This window comes from Artemia sp. Qi Xiang Cuo, chromosome 2, assembly GCF_049724085.1.
Source record: "Artemia sp. Qi Xiang Cuo chromosome 2, ASM4972408v1, whole genome shotgun sequence".
Lineage (NCBI taxonomy): Eukaryota > Metazoa > Arthropoda > Branchiopoda > Anostraca > Artemiidae > Artemia > Artemia sp. Qi Xiang Cuo.
In genome coordinates this window covers 41,761,111-41,786,804 of record NC_142795.1, presented here as the reverse complement: position 1 = coordinate 41,786,804, position 25,694 = coordinate 41,761,111, and the positions used below count along the sequence as shown (strand labels likewise).

Sequence of the window (25,694 nt, the reverse complement as noted above, 5' to 3'; positions counted from 1 at the left end):
AGTACTCGTTTCACAAACAACCGGCCAGGTGAGGACTGGTGGTTTGGGTTTAAGAAAAGAAACAACATCTCGCTTAAGAAACCTCCATCCAGATGCATGTTATTCAGCTACTAAGAAAGGATGGATGACTGCGGACCTTTTCTATAACTGGTTTAGAGATGTTTTCCTGCCTCAGGTGAAAGAAAAAGCACTTCTTATTCTTGATGGCCATGGCTCTCATTTATCCTTGGCTCTTGCAAAGCTCGCTTCAGAGAAGAACGTTACCATCCTCAAGTTGCCAGCCCATGCATCCCATGTTCTGCAGCCCCTTGACAGGGTTATTTTCAAAGGGCTGAAATCATCCTCTGAGCAGAAGCTCGTGAACTGGCAACGAGCACACCCAGGTGACGGATTGTCACGACCAGGCCTCGTGAAAATTTTATGTCAGATCTGGGAGACTTACTTAACCCCTTCACTGATTCAAAAATCATTTCAAGCGACAGGAATTTACGATTCCGCTATTCCAGCGCGTATCAACCGCGACGTGGTCGACAACGCGAAGTTTGATCCAGCCAAGTTCAAACGATATGTTGAGAGTAAGAAATCGGAGACTCAGAATTTAACAAGAGTGACTACCAGGGTGAATACTGCAACTGAACAGATTACCATTTCGGTGTTGGTTAGTCCAAAGAAGAATCATATGCATGACAAATCCTTTGAAGAACTTCTCTTGGACTCAGTACGTCGCCCTTCTCTTGATGCCTCAGCATCCGGGACATCCGGTAGACAGAGTTGCCCGGGAAGCTGAAGTAATCACATCTGCAGAGGCTTTGAGAGTGCTTGAACAAAGAGAGAAAGAGAAATAAGAAAAGCTAGAGAACAAAAAATGGAAAGTAAAAAAGAACACGCTCAAGCCAAAACTGAAAAAGAAAAAGAAAGATGATCTTTCCAGTGAAGACTCTGACGTTGATGTCTCGTCGGGTTCCTCAACTGACGAAATGGATATCTGTGATACTGTTGGCAGTGAGCATGAAGAGGAGGAGGAAAAGAAGCTAAACATACAGCTAAATGAGTACTATGCTGTTGCATACGATACCAAACGAGATCAACAAGGCTGGTATATTGGAAGGGTGCTTGATTTTCCCGATGAAAATCGTGTTCGTATAAAATATCTTCGCTGCCTGAGCCTAGCCGACTATTCATACGATTGGCCGAAAAAAGATGACATTGACGAAGTTGAAGAAAACTACATCTTTGCTGGACCATTGAGGCTCTCTGGAGCTGGTCCCTTCACTCTACCACCATTCCAAATTCGGCACATCATCAGCCTGTACAAGAAGCACACTAGTGCCTGCAAGTGATCAAAAGTTTGCTTTCTCGAATCTCTCTGATACTAATTGAAACTGCTTTTTTTTTTTATCCTATTATTTGAAGTATGTCGTTACCTTTTTCATATTTACAATAAACAATTTGAAAAAATACCTTTCTCAGAGACTTCTCCTATGTACAGGGTAAAACCAGCACTGTCGGAGTTACCCCATGATAAGCAGAAAGCTGATGTTCTGCTGTGGCACATACAGACCATTAATGAGAGTTTTTGGTTTGTATGGTTTTTCTGTACATAGAGGGACCCTCTATCATGTCTTAGTGTGAAATAATTTTTATCTCTACATACATAAGATTTACCTGGGGGGTGCCGGATTTACCCCCAGACTTGGGGTAAGTTCGGCCTCCCTGAGATGGGTTACTTTGGTGTAGCAACTCATGGAAACAACAAAACTTGGGGACTTTCTGGATTGTGCGGAATATTATTAGTATGATCAACAGCAACATCAAATAGTTTTTATTGTGGCAGAAACTCCAAAACAATCTTGGGACCAGATTAAGCTGAAAAAAACTCGATAAAGGGCCGGACTTACCCAAGTTCACCCTATAATGAGAAATTGAAATAAAATGATTGCTTCTATCAGAAATTCAAATTTACCCACCCCCCTAATGTGCATATATATCCTGAATTGGAATATACCCTGAATTATTGATGGCAAAGTTTCAAATCGCAAAATTCAGCACTATTTTTGTCAAGGGCAAACGAAAAACTTGAAATGTTACGAAAACATTTCACTTTTTTATTGCCTAGTAAATGAGGCTTCTATTGTTGTAAATAAATATGTTTAAAATATGTTATTGTTGAATTACTTATGTATAAGCTATTCAATTATTTTCACCAACTTCTTAATAACTTATCTAGTATTGGTAATTTCTTTGTGTGGTTATAATTCTGGGTATATATTTACACATTAGGGGAGTTGGGGTGGGTAAATTTGAATTTCTGGTAGAAGCAATTATTATATTTGTAAAGAGCATAAAAAAGGTATAGAGTGGTATGTTCACTTTATTCCTAAGTCAATAATATGAACTGCCAAAAATTTTTGGTAAATTTTTCATTATTCATATTATTGACTTACAAATAAAGTAAACATACCACTCAATACCTTTTTTATGGTCTTTTCAAATATAATAATCATTTTTGTCAGAAATGAATTTTATCCCCTGCCCCTATATATAGGCTACCAATTCAGGGTATATATTTGCACACTCGGGGGGTGGGGGAAGTTTAAACCATGGGCACCCATAGGCTGAATTTTAGGGGGAGGGCTTACCTGGTCTAATCAGCACTTCCAGTCCTGTATAATTGAAATATAAAGACAAAATATCATAGGCAGTGCCATAGTGCTGCCTAAGTAAAGAGCTATGTGGGCAAAATGTATATTTTTTTTTAGACCAGGGCACTTCTTATAGAAAGAAATGTCATAGGAACTTCAAAAGAGCTCATGGAGGGCAACCAGGTCCCCCTCCCCAAAGTCAATCACTTCCCCAAACACATCCAATCAAAATTTTGAAATAGCCATTTTTTCAGTGTAGTTTAAAGGTCCAGAAATTATGACTTTGAGAATGACAACCCCCCCCCCACAACCCTCAGAGCAAGGGTTTTAAGTTATGACCTGTGGAGATATAACGTTTTTTATAGAAAGGGTGGTCATATAAACCTCAGAGGGGAGTCATCTGATTGGTAATCAGAAGTTCTACAGTCAAAAGTGAGAGGTCATCCAGCCCCCCCCCCTTGTACACCAATCATTTCCCCAAACACATTCAATCATAATTTTTTAGATAGCCTTTTTTTTAGTGTAGTTGAAAGGTCCAAAAATTAAGTCTTTGAGGATAACTCCCCTCCCCCAATATAGCCCTCAGGTCAAGGGTTGTAAGTTATGCTGTGGGGGTAGTTAAGGTTTTATAGAAATGGTGGTTGTATAAACTTCAAAGAGGGCTCATTGGATTGGTAATCAGGAGTTATAGTGCTCTTTTTGAGAGTCAAAGTGATCAGAAGGCAAATAGCCCACCCCCAAACACACACACACACACACATCATATTTCCTGAAACACATCTGATAGAAATTTTAAAATGGCCATTTGTTGTTTAGAAACTTTGAGAAGGGCTCAGTTGGTTGGTAATTGAAAGGGCTAGTGCCTTCTTTAATAGTCAAAAGTGATTCAAGGGCAACACCCCCCCCATGCCCATCATTTCCCCAAGAACTTCCAGTCAAAATTTCAAGATAGTTATTTTGTGACATAGTTTAAAAGTAAAGAAATTATGTCTTTGAGGATAAGAACCCCTTCACAGTCTTCAGGGCAAGGGTTGTAAGGTATACCCCAAGGACATTTAAGGTTTTTATGGAAACGGTGGTCTTGTAAGCTTTGAAGGGGGCTCATTGGACTGGAAATCAAAGTTGAAGAGCCATTTTTAAGAGTCAAAAATATTGGAGGGCAGCTATACCCCCCCCCCCCATGTCATATTTTCCTCCAATGCATCCAATAGAAATTTTAAGACAGCCATTTGCTCAAAAATAGTCCAAAGATCTCATAAAACTGCTTTCGGGGTTGACACCCCCCCCCCAAAGTAAGGGGATAAGGGTTTTAAGTTATGCCCCAGGGGCATGTAAGGTTTTTATGAAGAGGTGGTCTTGTGAACTTTGGAGGAGGCTCATTTTATTGGAAATGCATAGTTCTAGTTCCATTTTCAGAGTCAAACATGATGGAGAGAAAATAGCCCCCCCCCTCTTCCTGATATCCTCTTTTCCCTGAACACATTTAATTGAAATTGTGTGACAGCCATTTTGTAGCCAATAGTCCAAAGAGAATATAACAATGTCTCCAGTAATCAAATGTAAGAAATATTTAGTTGGACATTGAACTAAATCAAAACAAACTATGAGCATGCAAACTTTCAAGAATGTGACAAAGCAATAGCTAAAGAGCAACTTATATTATTAAGTTAGATCCTTAAGAGTAAGTTGTGGGGGATTTTGAACTAGCCAGAAGGCACTATGTGCATACTTTTAGTACTACAACTAAAAGGGCCATCAGCCTGTCTCTCAAGCCAATTTATTTCCCAAACACATCTAATCAAAATTTTGAGACAACTATTTTGTTGAGCATAGTAGAATGGTCCAGCAACTATGTCTTTAGGGATATTGGGCATGTCAAACCCCTACAATTATGCCAAACTGTGGATTCTCATAAAAAAAAACAAAAAGATATAAATATTATTTTTTTTTCTAAAAGGACTTTGTCAATAGAAAACAAACAGAAATTCATCTAAAAAACCTTTTTCCACAAAACAAGCTTTTCAAAGAAAAGTAAAGAACTCCATTAAGCAACAAATGGACAGAGATAAAGTCAAGTAATCATCCAAGCATAAAACTACCAAAAATCCCTATCAATAAATAAATGAAACTCAAAATGAACAGAAATTAGAATAAATAGCTCAGTCAAACTTGAAATGAGCAAAAATGAAAATTATTAGGGCTGATAACCCCCATGCCTTCTCAAGACCAGAACATAATTTGCACTTTACTGAAAACAAAATATGTTTAAATGTTTTCAATTTTTTACTTAAATCAGTAAAAAAATTTTTTTACCCATTTTTTATTTTAAGGAATAAATATCAGTATAGGTATATTAAACTGACAATTCATTTGTCATTTTTTTCAGTAAAGTATAAGTTATCTTCTGGTCTTGAGAAGGCATAGGGGTTGTCATCCCTAGTAATGTTAATTTTTGCTTTTTTTGAGTTTGTCTTGGCTTTTTATTATAATTTCTGTTGGTTTTGAGTTTCATTTAATTTTTTATAGTGATTTGTAGTAGTTTTATGATTAGAAGGTTATTTGACTTTATTTCTGCCTATTTTTGGCTTAATAGAGATCTTTACTTTTCTTTGAAAACTTATTCTGTGGAAAGTTTTTTAAGTTAATACAAGTATATGACACCATCATTTGACCAGGGGGGGCTTCTTATTTAAATCAGAGAAAAAATTTACCCCTACCCCCTAATGTGCAAATTTATACCCTGAATTGGTATATATAAGGGTAGGGGTAAAATTCCTTACTGACAAAAATGATTATTATATTTGGAAAGAGCATAGAAAAAGGCTTTAGGCCTGTTTTTTAGCACTAAGATCTTACATCTTTCTGCAAAGATTATTGTTTTTTAGCCATCTTTGTTCTAAGATCTTACAGCTCACTGATGTTAGCAAAAAGTGTGAAGACCGCCACTGTCTTGCCATATAGAACAATGATGAGAGAACTTTGATGATCTACTCATCATTGTTCTCAGACTGCTGACCAAAGCAGAATGATGAAAGATGTTTGCACAAAAACAACCAAAGATGTAAGATCTTAGCACATTGACAAGTGAAAAAATGCCCCTATTGAGTAGGCCTAGTATGTTTACTTTATTTGCAAGTCAATAATATGCATAACAAAAATTTACCCAATTCAAACTTTTGGTTAATACGGACTGTTTTAACTTTTGGGGCCTCATTAAAATGTTCAAAATGTAGTTTCCCCCAGAAGTAATTACTGAATTATGAAAGAGCATAAAAAGGCATTAAGTGATATGTTCAATTTTACCCTTGCTAAATTATGTTTAAAACTGCATATTTACCCCAAAAAATACACCATTGAATTGATCATTACTGAAATCCTAAAATGGAAGACCCCACCTTCATTAACAAGAAAAATCACATTTTAGCATGAGCAGCATCAATGTCTCCTCTTTTTCTTTTTATATTTTTTTTCTAGAAAGGCACTAAAATATCATAGGGAGTTGTTTAAAGCATTAGCCTATTTCAAAGCTAATTTGATATCAAATTAGTTTTTGACTAGGCTAGCATTATTTCAAAACTTATAGGTCCTAGTATGAAAATTACAGATGAGGTAATAAGTTACCTTTTGTGGCCCCATTAAGGGTTCAAAATGCAATTTGCCCGAGAATCAATTATTCAATTTGGAAAGAGCATAAGAAAGGCATCGTGATGTAGGCTATTCACTTTTTTCCTAGCTAAATTATGTGAATACACTAAATTTACCACAAAATCCGATTGGTTACCTTTGTACAAGAGGAATAATAGTAAAAGTAACAATCATCTGAGTTGAGATGATTAGCAGACTTATAAGAACTTTCTTTCATAATCTAATAATCTAGGCTAATGTGTTTGCCATTCAAATGCAACGCCAACTTCACTGCGCACGACACTGTCAATGAGCCAAAATTTTCTCAGTGAAACCTCCCTAGCTTAGAGTGTTTGAGTTCAGATTTTGGAGGCAATCCTAGAGAGGTCCATCCATCTGGCTTTATTACAATTTATTTCCTTACAGTATTAAATAAATTTTTCACCCTGTGTATTTACCTGGACTAGAATTACTAAAATTAAATACTGGGGAGTAAAATCCTTTAAACCTTGCATTATAATTTACGTTTGTTAATGACATATTAAAATCAAGTTTTTCCACCAAAGCCCGTTTGCTGCTTGGAATAATTTACATTTTTGTTGTTCTGATATTAAATGTTAATATTATAAAAACATTTGCTTTCGCTTTGGCTGCAAAATATTATTGCCTATGGAGCACAAATTTTCATCCAAAAGATATTTTCTTTGTTATTTAAAAAGATTTATGCATTCATGTCGCACTTATTATCATTAAGTTGTGATAAGAACCATATTGCCTTCAGTTATTCTTTAAAAATAAATACCAAGTATTCGATAAAAATTTTATTTAAAAATTAGCACTAAATATGGGTCCTACCACACAATTTTTTTTTTATCTATGTTGACGGATTTGACAGAGTTTTGAGATCTACTTAAATCTTGTGAGAATTTTTTTTTTAATTTCTCACTAAAAGGTGTATTTCAATTCATATATGCGAAGCTAAAACCGTGGTATATCAAGTACTCTAAAAGGGAGAGACTTGTTACAAAAAATGAAAATAGATATCATGCTTCAAGTACTTTAGATTGTATCAAAAGTACTGCTAGCTCTTTTTTTGGACAGAAACTGCATAGCGTACTGGCAATTTTGAAGTTCACTTATGGTTCTCTGTCTGTAAGAAAAATACCTTAGGCCAATGAGAATCTCCAGCGTAAAATGAGCGTAAACAGAGCATAAAATGAGCGTAAACAGAGCAAAACAGGGTCTATGTATTTTTTTTCCTGTTTCCTTTTCACCAAGGCACTTTGTATGGTTGGGGTTTCCGTAGAAACTTCGAAAGGTGCTCTTTCGATTGGCGATTGAAAGTTATAGTGCGCTTTTTAAGAATCAAATGATCTACAGGCAAACATCTGCCCTTCAACCCTCCTTTTTCCCCGAAGACATCTCATCAAGATTTTCAGATAGCCATTTTATTCAGCATAGTGGTAAAGTTCAAAACTATGCCTCTTGGGATGACATGAAACTTATGCAGTTTGCCTTACGTTTGTTTATAGATGTTGATATTATGAAAGGGGGCATGTTGCCCTCCTTTCCAACTCAATCAAAACGCACTATGGGCAAGAAAATTTTCAAAAGAGCGCATCTCTGGAAAAGCTTAGCATATTAAGCTGGACATTTCAGAGCATGACAAGGAGGATGTTCAATTAACTGAAAGGCAGTATGTCAACGCTACTACTACTGTAACAAATACTGCTACTGCTGCCATTACAAATACTACTACTTTGACTCATACTACTACTAAGGCTAAAGGCAGTAATGCCAATATTTCTGGAGATGTCGAGATGGAAGTTGAAATAAATAAAAAAGAAACAAAAAGTGCCCGCAAATATAAAAGGGACGTATTAGCAATATATCAGGAGCGGCTTAGGATATTAAGCTGAAACTTTCAGGACAGCTGCAGCTGCAGAAAATTTAAAATGCACTTTTCTATAGTGTGAAATTCCATGAACCTTCCTATTTGACTCCTATTTATGAATAAAATAGCTTAAAAATACAAATTGTTTCACCAAGATTTCAAGTTTTATAAACGTATAGTTCTATTTTGGAAAAGAATATTGACATTATTTATGAATGACCAGATGGTTGGGAGTAAATTGGAATTTGTTTTTTTTTTATTTGTTGTTTTTTTTAACCGAATGCCGTGGAAAATTTATATGCTTTATTTGTTACCTCTTTCGCACGCAAGGTTTCTTGTAAGAATTGGTTAGAATGAATGAATCACCTCCAGGTACACCTGATTTTAAGGAGTTGGAAAGTAAAAAAGTAAGTTTTGAAAGATATAATGAAATTTTGAGTGAGAACGTTGATCCTGGTGGATGCTGTCGGCTGGCATGTGAGGATTCAAGGTATGTGTTTTTGAGTGATGTCCCTTCGGAGAGCCGGGGGGATGAGAAGCAGATCAGTATTTTCCATATAAATTGCCAAGGGTTGAATTCCAGCTTTGATTTTATTAATGATATATCTAGTCTCTCTGTATTTCAGGTAATAGGCCTTACGGAAACCTGGCTTAACAAGCATAATTCTGAATTGCTGCGGATTCCTGGATACTCTTTATTCACCAAAAATCGGGAGCTTCGTCAACATGGGGGATTGGCAGCGTATGTTCGCTCGGATATTAAGGTAACGGTAAAAAGTGATATGTCGGTTTATAAAGAAATGGTATTTGAGTCGTTTTTGTTAAAGTTGAATATTTATAAAATACAAAGTTTTGTTTTTGTTTCTTAACGCCCACCATAGAGTGCGTTTGATGAATTTTTTGACCTCCATTAGCAGCAGCTAGAGAAGATTCCAGTGGAGACCCCTTGTTTTTTGATGGGTGATTTAAACGTTGACCTAATTGATCCTGGTCAAAAGACTAATCTTCTATTAGATATGATGATTTCTTATGGCCTGATTCCGTCAATTAATGTAAGTACTCGAGTAACTGCGTCAACTGCGAAGTGCCTTGATAACATTTTTACAAATGTACCGTTTTCTAATCCGTGTGTCCTGGTTAGTGATACCTCGGACCACTTTGGTGTTTTTGGCTCATATTCAACATCGACGCAGACTTCTCCTTCGGTAAATGGCAGGTTTAATAAGATTACACAAGTACTGGATCCTAGTGCCCTCCGTGATTGTAAAAACAAAATAATGGATGTTAATTGGGATGAAGAGCTAGCTCTACCTGATCATGCTGATGCGAAGTTTGTGAAATTCTATAATAAACTGCATAATCTGCTGATTAGTTGCACTAAAGAGGTACGGAAAAGAGCTCGCAGAGAAATGCCTAAGAAGCCGTGGGTGACAAAAGGATTGCTCAGATCAATAAATCGAAGGGATTTGCTGTTTAAAAAGAAAATGTTACAACCTAGTGATATTAATGAAAGGATATACAAAAACTACAGAAATGCATTAAATAGACTTTTGCGAAAAGCAAAGGAAGCTCATTATAAGAAAAAGTTTGGTGATGCAGCTGGAAACCCCAATAAAACATGGCGGATAATTAAACAGCTCATAAATCCTCCCCACACAGTCGCCCCGGATCAGATTATTGGTCGAGTAGGTGCAGAATTAAGTGACCCGTCTGATATAGCCCAAGAATTTGTTGACCACTTCGCTACAGTTGGACATAATGTGGCTGAGGGAGTAAGAATAGTGGATGGCGACCGCCCTTTCCAACATTACCTTGGAAATAGCGAAACAGAATTTTCAGTTTACCTGAAACCGGTGACCGAGAGTGAAGTAAAAGAAATAATTTTCGACATGAAAAATAGTGCAGCTGGTAGTGACATTTTGTCTCTACGGATAATTAAATATCTGTGGCCAGCTATATCGCATGTATTAGTTAACCTAATAAATCTTTGTTTTAAACAGGGAGTATTTCCATCTTGTTTCAAGTTGGCACGAATTACACCGGTTCATAAGGGGGTGATCACAGTGAGGTAAGTAACTATCGCCCGATTTCCGTTTTACCGGTCATGTCAAGACTTGTGGAAAAGTGCTTTTCCCGGAGGTTGTACCATTATTTAGAGTGCCATTCAATACTAACATCCACCCAGTTTGGATTCAGAAATGGACGCACGACCGAACAAGCTGTGGCTTATCTCTGTGGTGTTGTGAACACTGCCCTGGACCTTGGTTTTAAAGTGTCTACCATCTTTTTGGACATTATAAAAGCTTTCGACACTGTAGACCATGGTATATTGCTTGAAAAATGTGAATTTTATGGGATTAGAGGGCCTGCTCTTGATTTCCTACGTAGTTTTTTGTCTAATAGGCAGCAGTATGTGCGAATAAATGGATCTACTTCTTCCGTTGTAGATATGAAATGTGGTGTGCCACAAGGGTCCGTTCTTGGCCCCTTGCTATTTTTGATATTTGTAAATGATCTTGTACTGTCCCTGAAGGATGCGAAAACTAAAATGAGCGACATGTTTCACAGTGACAGTGACGTTACAGTACCTCTATTTGCCGATGATACTTCATTGATTTGCATTGCAAAAACAGAACGCCTTTTAGTTGAATTAATGACACAGTGTTTAGATCAAGTGTCTAGCTGGCTAAGAGTTAATAAAATAAAAGTAAACCCATCAAAGAGCAGTTTTGTAATATTTTCGCGTACATCTAATTACTACCCATGGATCCAAGAAGTGAGTTACCTGGAAGGTAAAGTTAAGCGTGATCAGTGTGTTAGATATTTGGGTATTATGCTAGATGAAACACTATCTTTTAGGAAACATGTTGAAAAGGTGTCAGGAATCCTGTGCCGTAATCTGGGAATACTGCGTAAATTGAAACATGTATTACCCCTTCTGTTCTTCGCACTTTGTATTTTTCTATTATACATCCACATATATTGTATTGCTCATCTATTTGGCTGAGTACGTTTCCATCAATTACTAATCGAGTTCGAGTGATCCAAAATAACGGAATCCGTGTGTTGACTGGTAAATCAAATCTTGTATCTGTTAGAGCTACCTATATTGATGTAAAAGTATTACCTGCTGCAGGCCTTAGAGATTTTTATAGCCTTCAATTTATGTTCAAATATAATAATGAATTATTACCGTCTTGCTTTTCAGGAATGCTAAAAGCTAGATCTTCGATTCATGATCATGAAACTCGCCAAAGGGAAAATTTATATGCCCCGCTCGTGGTGTCTGCCAGGTCGACATTCTCGCCTATTTATAGGGGATTAAAGTTGTGGAATGGGGTTAATAAAGAGTTAAGAGAAATAGGGGATCTGAAGGAATTTAAAAATAAAATAAAAGGAATGTTATATGAGATTTATTTTTTTTTAATTTTTTTTTTTTTTTTTATTTTTTTTGAATATATATAAAATTTATTAGCTAGGTATAGTTTTGGTATTTATTTTTTATGTACCTGGAGGACAAGTATAGTGATTTTGTGATTGGTGGTAGGAACTGCGTGCGAAGGGGAATGATTTTTCTTTTATTTTATTTTTTTAGGCCTAGGTTGTATATTTCTGTTGTGAATATGAAATTTTGATATATGCCTACCCTTAGGACAACCTGACCCCAGGTTCTTGGGTCGGTAGTGAGTAAAATGTATTGTCCTTGTGTGTGTTAATAAATTACTATTACTATTACCATAAATAAAGGTCTATTTGTTTTATCTTAAACAGAGCAAAAGAGCAAAACGGGGTCTATGTATTTTTTTTTCCTGTTTCCTTTTCACCAAGGCACTTTGTATGGTTGGAGTTTCCGTAGAAACTTTGAAAGGTGCTCTTTCGATTGGCGATTGAAAGTTAGAGTGCGCTTTTTAAGAGTCAAATGATCTACAGGCAAACATCTGCCCTTCAACCCTCCCTTTTCCCCCGAAGACATCTCATCAAGATTTTAAGATAGCTATTTTTTTCAGCATAGTTGTAAAGTTCAAAACTATGCCTCTTGGGATGACATAAAACTTTTGCAGTTTGCTTTACGTTTTTTTTTATAGATGTGGATATTAGGAAAGGGGGATGTTACCCTTTTTTCCAACTCAATCAAAACGTACTATGTGCAAGAAAATTTTCAAAAGAGCGCGTCTCTGGAAAAGCGTAGCACATTAAGCTGGACATTTCAGAGCATGATAAGGAGGAAGTTCAATTAACTGAAAGGCAGTATGTGAACGCTACTACTACCGTAACAACTACTGCTACTGCTACTATTACAAATACTACTACTTGTGGCTAAAAGCAGTACTGTCAATATTTCTGGAGATGTCGAGATGGAAGTTGAAATAAATAGTATTAGCAATATATCAGGAGCGGCTTAGGATATTAAGCTGAAACTTTCAGGAAATAATTACAGGGATATTAAACTAACCAAAAGACTATGTGTGCATACTCCTAATTCTATTACTACTACTGCTACCATTACTCCTAATGCTAAGGCTAAAAGGTATTAAGGTGCAAATTTCGGGGAAAATTGACGGGTAAATTGAACCAAATCATAACACACTGCGTACATACAGGTTGCCAAAGGCCTGTATCAGCAATATCTCAGGAACGACCTAGAGTGCTAAGTTGAAACTTACAGGGCATGTTGAGAAGGATGTTGAGCTAACCAAAATACACTATGAGCGTGCTACTACTGCTACTACTACTACTACTACTACTACTACTGGTAATACTATTAGTACTGCTACTGCTACCACTAATAGGACTAGGGGTATTAAGGTACAAAAAATTGAGGAAATGTTGAGGGGTTGTGTAGCTAAATCAAAACCCACCATGGCCATGCAGGTGATCAAATGGACGTATAAGCAATATCCTGGGAACTGTTTAGAGTGTTAATTGAAACTTTCAGAGCATTTTGAGGGGGATATTGAACTAACCGAAAGGCACTATGTGCGTACTGATACCACCTCTACTGCTACTACTTCTACGACCACAGCCACTACTACTAAGGCTAAGGGTATTAAGGTAAAACCTCAGGGGATGTTTAGGGAATGTTGAACTAAAGCAAAGCACATTATCTGCAAGCAGGCTGTCAAATGAGTAGTATCACCCATGTCCCAGGAACTGCTTTAGTCATTAAGTTAAAACTGTCAGGACATGTTGAGGGAAAAGTTAAACTCATCAAAAGTCACAAAATATTAAGTTGAATCTTTCAGGGCATGTTGAAGGGGATGTTGAAGTTAAGAAAATGCTCTCTGTGCATTCTAATACTAATACAACTAGAGTTTCTACAAAAACTACTAAGGCTAAGGATGTTAAGGTGAAACTTTAATGAGGGATACTGAACTATCCAAAAGGCTCTATTTTCTTACTATTACTACTACTGATAATTCTACTACTAAGGATATTAGGGTAAAAGTTTGAGGTTGTGGGGGATATCGAACTAACCAAAAGGAACTAAGTTCAGACTACTGCTGACTCAAAGGGAACCCCCCAAAAATATCAAATATTAGTCATAAGCTTAACAATCTTTTCAAATAATGTATAACTTACTTACGTGAAACTGAAGTTGTTTTCTTCCATGTTGACTCAAAGGGAACCTGAAAAAGAAAATATAAAAGAAATAGTCATATGCATAAGAACATTTTTTCATATAATCTATAATCCACTTACGTGAAACTGAAGTTTTTTTCATGTTGAATTAAAAGTGAACCTGAAAAAGACAAATATCAAATATTAGTCATATGCTTAACAACAATATTTTCACTAAGTTATGAATTATTTTAAAAAAATATTCTTAAGCATATTAATAATATTTAATAATTTTTCAGGTTCCCTTTGAGTCAACATGGAAGAAACCAGCTTCAGTTTCACGCAATTAAGTTATAAATTATTTGAAAAAGATTGTTCGTAAGCATATGACTAATATCTGACATTTGTGTTTTTCAGGTTCCCTTTTGAGTCAACATGAAAAAAATTCATTTTTACGTAAGCGGTTTATAAATTATATGAAAAAATTTTTTTAAGCATATGCCTAATATTTGATATTTTTCTTTTTCAGGTCCCCTTTGAGTTACCATGGTAGAAGAAAACCTCAGTTTCACATAAGTAAGTTATAAATTACTCGAAAAAATAATTATTCTTAAGCATATGAATAATATTTGATATTTTTCTTTTCAGGTTCCCTTTTCAGCCAAGATGAGAAAAACATGAGTTTCACGCAAGTGGATTATAGATTATACGGAAAAAATTGTTCTTAAGCATATGACCAATTTTTTATATTTTTTTTTCACGTTCCCTTTGAGTCAACATGGAAGAAAACAACTTCAGTTTCAAGTAAGTAAGTTATAAATCATTTGAAAAAGATTGTTTTTAAGTATATAAATTACATTTGGAAATTTTATTTTTAAGGTTCCCTTTGAGTCAACATGGAAGAAAATAACAACTTCAGTTTCACGTATGTAACTTATAAATTATTTGAAAAAGATTGTTTTTAAGCATATAAACAATATTTGATATTTTACTTTTTCAGGTTCCCTTTGAGTTAAAGTGGGAGAAAAAAAAACCTCAGCTTCTCGTAAGTAAGTTATAAATTATTTGAAAAAAATTATTCTTAATTATATGATTAATATTTAATATTTTCTTTTCAGGTTCCTTTTGAGTCAAAATAGAAAAAAACATCTTCAGTTTCACGTTAGTAAATTATAACTTATTTCAGAAAGTTTTTCATAAGCATATGACTAATATTTGATATTTATCTTTTTCAAATTCCGATAGACTTAACATAGAAGAAAAAAAAATTCAATTTCACGTCAAGTAAGTTAAAAAAATTTTTTAAAAGATTGTTCTTAAGCATATGACTAATAATTAATTTTTTTTTAGGTTCTCTTTGGGTCAACATGGAAGAAAGAAGCTTCAGTTTCACGTAAGTAAGCTATTAATTATTTGAAAACATAGTTCTGAAGCATATGACTAATATTTTATATTTGTCTTTTAAAGGTTCCCTTTTGAGTCAAACATGGACAAAAAAACCTCAGTTTCACATAAGTAAGGTATAAATTATTTGAAAAAAAAATTACTCTTAAGCATATGAATAATACTTTACATTTGTCTTTTTCAGGTTAACTTTTGAAAAAATCTCAGTTTCACGTAAGTAAGTTGTGAATTGTTTGAAAAATATTAGTCTTAAGCATAAGACTAATATTTGATATTTGTCTTTTTCAGGTTCTCTTTGAGTCAACATGGAAAAAAAAAAATCAAGTTTAGTTTCACGTAAGTAAGTAATAAATTATTTGAATCAAATTATTCTTAAGCATATGAATAGTATTTTATTAACCATTATATTTATATATGAATAATATCATGGGAATAATATTTGATATTTTTCTTTTTCAGCTTTCCTTTGGGTCAACATAGAAGAAAACAACTTGAGTTTCACGTAAGTAAAATTTTCAACAAAAAAATTTCGACCATTTTGTGATAATTGTCCTTTTTACCTTGAAGTATCTAGCATATTTTTTAAGTGTTCCAAATCTATTTCAAATAAAAGTTGATAATAGTTTTCTAGTATGCTCACCTGGCGTAATTGCATTGTTATTTCTCCATTAACCACTTGTACCTTAAATCTCTCTATTTGTGTTTCCATCATGTTTGCATTTTTTCCCAAAAAGACTAGCCACACCACAGCCCGAAAGTATAATTTCCACATAGTCTACAAAAACGGATATTAAAATTGGGGTCCATCCTTTGGCCATAAGGGTATCCTCCACACAATAAGCTGATTTCCTCTCATTTATTTCACTATAGGGCTTTCCAGTATATTAGTGGTTAAAACGAAAATTCGGAAAATAAACGCGTGATGCTGACAATTCATTGGTTGTTATTTTTTCCGTTATCCATGTAAATGGTTTTAATCAACGGATCGAGACTGTGTACCACTTCGTAGGAGTGATTTGAGAGTCTAATTATCCATTTTATTTTACTTTTTTGAAACACTTCTACAAGCCTCTTTGAATTTGCCTGTTCCTTTGATACTTGTGACAAATCTTTGTTTTCTTTCGTTATCTTTGTGTTATTTTCCACTACCCTTTTTAATTTTTGCAAAAATATGCCATCAGGGTACATTCCTACCTCTGAGAGGATTTATGTTAGCAAGGTTAACATACATTCTTTTGAAATTTCCTCTGTTACCATTAAGTGGCGCTTCCTGTCTTTAAAGAATCTGGCTAAGCCCTCTTGTTCACTTATTGGTGTGGAAAATTCATGTTCCGTACCCTAAAATTTGTTTTTAATAAGGTTCGACATTTCCATTCAATTTGATTTTTGAGAAATTATTTGGTGTTCATTTCTAAGAGAACCTATTTATGTTGTGACTACATGACTGTCAAAATTAAAACATGATAAGTTTCGCACCAAATTTCATTTCTCCGATATGGGGTTTATCTAGTAAGTATGTGGTCTCCCTGTAATCTTTTATGTGATTCACAACTGACATTCATAAAGTAACTGAGTAATTGATTGATTTCATAAAGTAATTGAGTGAGTTTGTGCCAACTAATTAATTTGTTTAGGGTTTGTACTTTTAGGATTGTGATAGAGTTGTCCGATTTTTTTTTACCTCGGACACCTCATCACCATCACATTTTGTCCTTCCCAAAGTATCTACTTTGATGTTTTGAAAATTACCTTTGACCTAAAGGCTTATGGATTTAGTGCTCAAGTGAAGTCAAAGAAGGCTACTTTCTTTTCCTAGCCTCTTGACGCCACCCGAACGCCCCGCCCAAGGGTCAGCTCTATAATTTTACCTTAATTTATAATACAAACTTTTTATATATATGGATACAAGAAGAGGTGATTCTATTCCCCCTTTATTGGCGTGGTGTGTTGTGGAGAAGACCACAGCCATGACCAGAGACATTTTATCTGACAGGACCATGTTGATTTGCCACAATTCCAACTCCGTACATCGTCTCGTCTAACGGCTTTTATATGTTCATTTTGTTTTCTTTTTTTAATGTGGTGTGAGTGTAAGTTTTCTAATGACAACGGCATGAGTAGTTATTTTTAATCCTGCCATCCCCATTGTTGTTTAAAGCCTTTCATCTCTACTCCATCGGGTATCTTGGATCTCTCCAATGACAAGACAGGCAGCAGTTATATTTATATAATTTCTTGTCTCTGTCATTGGTGCCTTTTGCCTGCAATCTCGTCACCCTGGTTATTTGGTAAATTTCTACCAAATCATATTATTGACTTACGCATAAAGTGAATATACCACTCGATGCCTTTTTTATGCTGATTACGAATATAATAATCATTTCTATCGGAAATGAATTTCAGCCCCCCCCCCTATATATGCCAATTCAGGGTTAGGTTAGGTTGTAAAAATATACCCCAAATTGGCATATATAGGGGGGGGGCTAAAATACATTTCCGATAGAAATGATTATTATATTCGTAATAAGCATAAAAAAAGGAATCAAATGGTGTATTCACTTTATGTGTAAGTCAATAATATGATTTGGTAGAAATTCACCGGTTATTTTTGGTAATGGTGTTCTGTGAATTTATGTATATATGTGAAGTTATCTATATCTGAAACATCACTGGGCTATATTTTTTTTATACTGTCCTTATTGGGGAAGTAATAATTCGTTACCTTATAACTACTTATAATGCAACTTTAGCAAGTTTATGCACGTATCAAGAGTAATGTAAACCCTCGCCAAATTTTTACTATTATGATTGGTAATTCCCTAAATTATTTTTTCAGAAACCTAAAAAAAAAGATTTTTTCAATATACATATAAACAAATTGCCTCTTAGTGTTGATTTAGAATATATATAATTTATTAAGTTTAATTAAACCCATCAAAAGTTACGAGGCAATTATGAATTACTGAAATACAAACTGTGACGTCACTGTGTAATTGCTCCCGTGACAATGTTTTTATTTTGTTCCTGGAGACAATGTACTTGCAGGCTAATTCTAATACACAGGGATTATTAACCTTCCTCTATATAATATTTACTAAGGAAGTCAATTATATGAAGAAAACCGTGACGTTATTAAATGTGAAAGATTAAGAAAAGTGTAAATTTCCTTATAAAAATATTTGTAGAATATTTTACTCGTCTTTTTTTTCAAGAAATAATATTAATTTAATCGATCATTAACCGGCTTTGAGCATTACCCGCTCTTCCTATCTCAGTTTGCGTTGGTTCTTCTGGGTTTGGAATTCCTAATTTTATTTTTTCTTCCTTACAATATTGACGAGTCTTTCCGTGGTTCTGGAAGTGGGCTGCACAGGGTTTTGAATTTGATCGAGGTTTCGTTGCCATATCAAAGTTTTTAAATCTTTGTTCTTCTTGATGCTCTGCTTTCTGCATTAGTGATTTGGCAACTTGAACTGTCGAAGTCGGAATTTGTTGCTGAATTTTTGGTTTTTAACCTTTCTCCAAAGCCTTTCTCTTAAACTATTTTTCTTTGAGTGATAAGGCCCATCTGTTTCTGTAGAAAAGTTGCCTGTTTCACAGGCTGTCAGTTGTTTCCTTGTTTTTGGCGTTTGTTCAGCTAACCATTTCTGTGTTAAAACCGCAGTATATTCTAGCGTATGAAATTTGGGAAGGTCTTGTATTTCTTCCAATTTTTCTACTTCTTTAGATTTATCCACTTGTTTGGTATCTCTTGAACCTCTAGGTTGTCTTTGGAATTCTCCTTTGTCATTTTCATCACTAATATCAGATGAGCATTGGAACTTACTCATTTTCTCTTGTTGGTTGTGAAAAGATTGTAGCCAGGAGCTGGCCAAATATTCTTTCCATTCTTCCCAACTCTTTTTATCGCTAGAATGGTCATAAAATCGACATTGCCCCCTTATAAAGACGTGTGCAATTGCTTCGGTTTTCTCTTTATATGATGAAATAGGTTCAGATTTCCATGGTCTTCAAAAGAATCCTTTTTTCATCCGGTTATGGTGTACTGTCTCTTCACTCTGTTTTTTGCAGTGCTTTAAAACATATGCTAAGTTATTTGGTGTTTGCTTTATTATTCTAAAAGGACCGTTCCATTTAGGTTTTAACTTCTTTGTTCCTTGCAAGTTGCTTTTTTGTACATAAACCAAATCTCCTAGGGCATATGTTGTCTTATTTTTTTACTTTCTTGGTCTTATTTTGATTTTTGTGTTGCCTTTGTATTTTCCAAATTCTCCTTAACTTGCTCCATAGCTTCTTTCAGACGCATAATCATTTCCTGTTTATATAAATCTAGGTTGTAATATGTTCTATCATTTTCTATCGGCTCGATACAGATCCGTGGGTCTCTTAAATGTTGTAAGAAAAATGGCGTTTCATTTAAAAGGCGCGAATATGCTGTTTTTATTGCAAAGACGACAAAAAGTAAATGGTCACACCAGTCATTGAGTTCTTGTCTTGAATGTATACCCAGCATATACGCAAGCTCTCTGTGCTTACGCTCGATTTTTCTTTCAGCCGAAGCCATATAAGCGGAGATATACCAGCGTAAATATTCTGTTATTTCGTCTAATATTTTTTCTCTAAACCCTAGTTCATTGTCGCTGAGTAGGGTTTTGGGGAAAATTTCATGTTCTAGGAAAATTCGACTTACTAAATCCTTTGCTATGGTGCTAGCTTTTTCATCTTTAATTGGAAGAGTGTACAGGTAAGGATTAAATGATCCGTTATTAATAGCACACAGCGATTCCCTTTCTTGGAAACTGATAGGCCTCCTGCGGCACCCCATATCTCTATGGAAATTAATTCTTCCATCCCCGACGAGGTAGGGAATTGACCTAGTTCGGTCGTAGGCATCTTTGGGTGGATATTTTTGCTTTGCACATTCTTGACAGCCTTGTATGAAGGTTTTACCCCGGCACATTTTTGGAAAAGATGAATTTCCCTTTATTCGTCCAGTCGTCTTTGCTTCTCCCATGTGGCATCCGCTTATTGCGTTTGTCATCTGTAATATTTCTCCCTCTAGAGATTTTGGAATTACGGGAATAATCTGTAATTCATTTTTTCTATACTCGTGGGGCGTTCTGTAATATTTTATTAAAATATTTTTGCCCTCATCTAAATCAAAATTATCTAGCTCTTTCAGAAAGTGTTTGAAGTGTTCTGAAAGTTCTCTCCCGTTCAATAAAAAGAATTTCATGGCTGCACAGAATTCATCTTTATCTTGATGTAGCAAGATATTAGTATTTGACAATATATTCGTCTCAACAAGGTCGCTGTTTATGGTGGTTATAAAATGTGTGTCTCACTCTAGGTTTCTTGATAGATAATCTGGCAAAATACTGGTACGGCCTTTTATATATAGAGTTATATGAAAACGCTTGAAGACGGAGGACCCATCTTGTCAGTCTCGCTGAAGTATTTTGTATTGTATGCTGCTAAATTAACGATTTTTGATCTACGCCTAAGGTAAACCTTTTTGCGAGGAAAACTGTTGAAAATATTCGGTAATAACTACAATTTCTGTCTCTCAGAAAGCGTCAGAAAGTGGCTTATGTATTGGATTATTGATTGCCCCTCAGATTTTATATTCAGAAATACTGCTCCGATTCTGTATGCTGCCTTGTCAATTTGCAAACAGAATTCATGTGACAAATCTGGCAATTTTAGTACCGGAGCTCTCAATAATTCCCTTTTGAGTTTTGCCAGTGCTTCTATAGCGTCTATTGGATATTCAAATTTGCCTGACCTTTTTAAACAGATTTGTCAAAGGCTGAACTATTGCCGCATAATTTTTAATATATCGTCTGAAGTAGCTTAGTAATCCGCATACTGATCTAAAACTTTTCTGATCTTTTGGTGATTTCAATTTCTCTATCACTTTGACCTTTTCAGGATTTGGCAAAATAGTATCTTGATTTATCAAATATCCGAGAAAGATCAATTTTGTTACAACAATTTTTATCAATTTTGAGTCCTGTTTTTTTTAATTTTCCTAGTATTCTTCTAAGCCCACTTAAATGGTCTTTTAGATTTTCAGTAAATAATATTACATCATCTAAATAATTTAATGAATCCTTTTTTCTTTTTGTATTCAATCCTGTGCTACTTCGTTTTTCATCATCTTTTAATACAAAATTCATTGGTCGGCTAAAACAGTTTAGGCTAAACTATAAGCCGAAATATTTCCCACCTGGTGTTTTATATTTTTCGATAAATGTTCTATTTTAAACTATTTTAAATAATCTGTTTCTGTCATTCCGTAATTTTCTTGTGGTTTAGGTTTCGGTGAAATTTGCTCTTGGCTTCTAAAATTTATGCTTAATTCTGGACTGCTGAATGATTTTATATTTGTATTGGAAATCTTTTCTGCTGATCCTTATGTTGCTTTGTTTAGCTTTAACTTATCCCTGGCTTAGGTTTGATAATTTTAAATATTCGATACCTTTCTCAATTACAATGGTTTGATTTTCCACGAAAATTGAGGGATACTTTTCTAGGGTGTATCCTCCTACTATAGCGTCAATGGTTTTGTTGTTAACCTCATTTGTATCTGACGTCACTACGACTTGAGCCGTCGTTCCTCCCTCGATTGTTATTTTGTCGTTCAATTTTAAATAATATTTCGGATTGTCACTGTTTTATCTGCTGTTACGCAAACTTGTCTGTCAGTTTCGTTTTGCTTGGTTATTGTTGTATTTTTGGCTAGTGGTTTCCATACGATTCCATATTTTCTTATAGCATCCGCTCCAAGAATGCAAGGAAATGGGAGCTGTTTACAAATTATCGCTGTTACCATCCTTATTTCTTGTGGTAAATGTTAATAGACATTCTCCCAAAATTGTCAGTTTGTGACCTGTGACTGATTGCAGGGTATTCTGGTATCTGCTAACGCAATTTTGTACACTAGGGGAAACATTCTAAACACCTCCTCTCTGATTAAGGATTTTGAAGTGCCTGTATCAAGTAAACACACTAAAGTTTGGAAATACTCAATTTTAAGACAACGGAAAATATGTAAATCATTGTTTATCTCAATATCACAACATTGTAAACTATGTAGAGGTCTTTGAAAAGGTACAGTTCTGGTGAACCTTACAGGCTGGTTTCTCCGCTTAAATGCCCACTATTATTTGTCCAATAGCTCTAGAGATTCTCCCAATTTTATTGAGTGTTACTATTTTGACCTTGGGTGTTGTTTACCGTTTGATTTCTAGGAATAAATTCAGGAGTATTGCTTGATGCTTGCCAAGTATAATTTGTTCCCTACCTTCTTGAATTTCTACCACCCTGTAATCTGAACCGGTGTGTTGTTTTGTATGTTGGGCCTTTGTTTAGTATTCTATGCCAATCTGTCGCATAGTGATTTGGTTTGGCAGAATAATAGGAAAGAAATCTTTTTCTATATTGTCCGTTAGTTTCTTGGCCTCTACGGGGTGTATAATTATTTCTATATATCTCTGATCTTTCATTGTTGAATTCCCTACTGTCTGTATTCGGTGGTGGTGGGTGCCCATATTTTCTATGGTAACTAGCCACTAAGAACTCAAGGTCGTCAAATCGGTCGGCTAATTAAATAGACGACCTTTGGCGTCCTTCGTGCTTTTTGGTTCACGATCTGTCTCCCCAAATCTCACACGCTTTTGTCCCCTTTCATAGTTCACACTGTCTTGGTTTTCTGTGCTATTTATTGAAATTTGTTCAAATTTTTTCACAGCCTCATCATTTTTTTATCTCTGTTTCTACCAGGGTTATACCCTGCTCAAGATCTCCATGTTTCAGTGTTAATATTAGCGTTAGCAGTTTATTTTGGTAGCACTTGCGTAAAGGTATGTACTTGTACCATTTCTACCGTATCGTCACTTCCACATTTGCCCAACTATAAGCATACAGACTGACAAATTTTGTCTGCATTCTCCCAAATACTTGTTGAGGAATTAAAAGTAACTACCTCTGTTTTTAGCCACTAGGAAACACTCATTTCTATAAACTGTGTTTTAAAGGATTCTATTAGAGTGTCTTTGGGCTCATTTCTTAAACTAATTCAAAATGCTTTAGCACACTTCTCCTTAATCTAGCTGCTACGCATTGCTCTTTGACATTATCGTTAAATGTTTCTGTTAATTCGTCAAAAATTTTCAATTTTTCGATGAATTCATCGACATCCGAAATTACCGCATATTATGGTATTATTCTGGCAATTTCAAGCACCGTTGATAGGGAAGGCACTTTGTCTTCTGGTAAAGTCATTTTTGTTTTAATCTACAACTTTATTTAGTCTTTTTGACCCAGTTTTACCGCATGCTACCAGCTGTAGTAAAGTAGATTTAGGTTGGTTGTTATTCTGCCCTTTCTTAGGTGGGGGTATAGTTACATTACTAAGGCTGTTAAAACTCGGTAGCGTTTTCTTAGGGTCAACCGAACTAATTATCTTGAGCGTACCTACTGGGAGTTAACGATAGGCTTGAATAACGTTGTAGAGAGGTTTGGTTATAATATAATAATATAATACTTTTATTGTTGCAACCCACGATACAAGGTCTGGAGATATATATATATATATATATATATATATATATATATATATATATATATATATATATATATATATATATATATATATATATATATATATATATATATATATATATATATATATATATATATATATATATATATATATATATAGTTTCTGAGACCACACTGGCTAATCTTGATAAACATAAAATCGCAAAGAAAGGAAGAAAACGAGGACAATTAACAGCCAGTGAAAAAAAAATGAAAAATTATGCAAATATTTCGGTCAAGACCTCCGCTTGGCCGTCCTCAGTGCAGAATAAAACTGATAAAAATGTAAAAACCAAACCTTAAAATAAAAACACCAAACTAAAATTGGACGACCCTTTCTTAGTAACGGTGAAAGGGTAACTGAATAAAAAACACAAGTCTAAATGGCATTTCAGAATTTCATTTTGCGTAAAGCACTTTTAAAGGCTGATCGCTTTCCAGTTTGATTGTTATCGGAGACTCTATTCGATTGCACAATTTACATACATCCACAAAGTTATATTGTGCAATCAAAGTTATATGTGCAATATATATATATATATACACACACACACACACACACACACACACACACACACACACACACACACACACACACACACACACACACACACACACACACACACACACACACTATATATATATATATATATATATATATATATATATATTTATATATATATATATATATATATATATATATATATATTTTTTTTTTTTTTTTTTTTTTTTTTTTTTTTTTTTTTTTTTTTTTATATATATATATATATATATATATATATATATATATATATATATATATATATATATATATATATATATATATATATATATATATATATATATATATATATATATATATATATATATATATATATATATATATATATATATATATATATATATATATATATATATATATATATATATATATATATATATATATATATATATATATATATATATATATATATATATATATATATATATATATATATATATATATATATATATATATATATATATATATATATATATATATATATATATATATATATATATATATATATATATATATATATATATATATATATATATATATATATATATATATATATATATATATATATATATATATATATATATATATATATATATTCTAGATAAAAAGAATTTAATTTTTCTGAGAGCTTTCAGCAGCACATCTGAGCAAAATCATCATCCTGTCAATCAGAAAAAAGTCAATGTATCCGTGCAATTTAAATGTTTACTTAAAATTGATATTTTTTAACCAGCTCTACGGAAAAAATGCGAATAGAAATATTTAGAACGTTGAATTAGTATATACCAACCAGTAACTCATGACTCTTGTTTACTCATGTTGTACCTTAAGCTAATCTACTGTTTCACATTACGTTGTCGGTAGGTTTCAATAGGATTTTAACGCATTTTTGCTTAGTTTTGCTGAGTTTACCATGTTTTGGCTTGTGACTGGGGATTGAGTTGAACATTCCAGGAATTGTTTTTATTTGCAGGAAGGGGTAGGGGGATAAAGAAAATCAGTTTCATGAGGAGAAAAAGTTTCACAAAGAGAAAAAATCAGCATGCAACAAGTTCCGCGAACAAAAATCAGCATGCAACAAGTTCCACGAACAAAAGTCAGCATGCCACAAGTTCCATGAATAAAATCGGTTTTGCGAGGAGAAAAAAATCAATGTATAAGGTTCACGAAGAGAAAAATCAGAACACAGTAAGTTTCATGGACAAAAAATTAGCATGCGACAAGTTCCTCGAATAAAAGTCAACATACTACAAGTTCCATGAACAATGCTTGGGCCTCGATTGAATTGCTTGCTAGGGTCCACCGATGGTTAGGATAGGGCTCCTCCGTTTGAATTGCTCGCCAGGGGGGCCCCGGTTGAATTGGATGCTTGGATCCCGGTTGAATTGGTTCTTTGGCCCCTCCA

General features: G+C 34.3%; 2 protein-coding genes across 2 annotated transcripts in view; one reads left to right on the top strand and one right to left on the bottom strand.

Annotated features, from left to right (window-relative positions):
• The window catches only part of LOC148955244 (uncharacterized), a 48,992-nt gene extending 42,446 nt beyond the window's left edge, over positions 1-6,546 (bottom strand). Inside the window, exon 1 of the mRNA XM_089108114.1 lies at positions 6,424-6,546. Coding sequence (XP_088964240.1) covers positions 6,424-6,504 — 81 coding nt within the window. The 5' untranslated portion in view covers positions 6,505-6,546. The remainder of the gene's footprint in view (positions 1-6,423) is intronic.
• Positions 6,547-8,513: 1,967 nt separating this feature from the next.
• On the top strand, positions 8,514-15,629 carry LOC148955243 (uncharacterized). The gene is made up of 4 exons (XM_089106739.1): positions 8,514-8,963; positions 9,075-10,228; positions 14,249-14,295; positions 15,583-15,629. The coding sequence occupies exons 1-4, from the start codon at positions 8,514-8,516 to the stop codon at positions 15,627-15,629; spliced, it is 1,698 nt and encodes a 565-aa protein (XP_088962865.1).
• The last annotated feature ends 10,065 nt before the right edge of the window (positions 15,630-25,694 follow it).

What these genes read in the sequence shown, in the direction of transcription:
- LOC148955243 (XM_089106739.1), top strand. Translation starts at nt 8,514, where the DNA reads ATGAATGAATCACCTCCAGGTACACCTGATTTTAAGGAGTTGGAAAGT. An exon ending in TGTCGGTTTATAAAGAAATG is followed by an intron (nt 8,964 to 9,074) that starts GTATTTGAGTCG and finishes GACCTCCATTAG; the next exon opens with CAGCAGCTAGAGAAGATTCC. An exon ending in AAAACCTCAGTTTCACATAA is followed by an intron (nt 14,296 to 15,582) that starts GTAAGTTATAAA and finishes TTTCTTTTTCAG; the next exon opens with CTTTCCTTTGGGTCAACATA.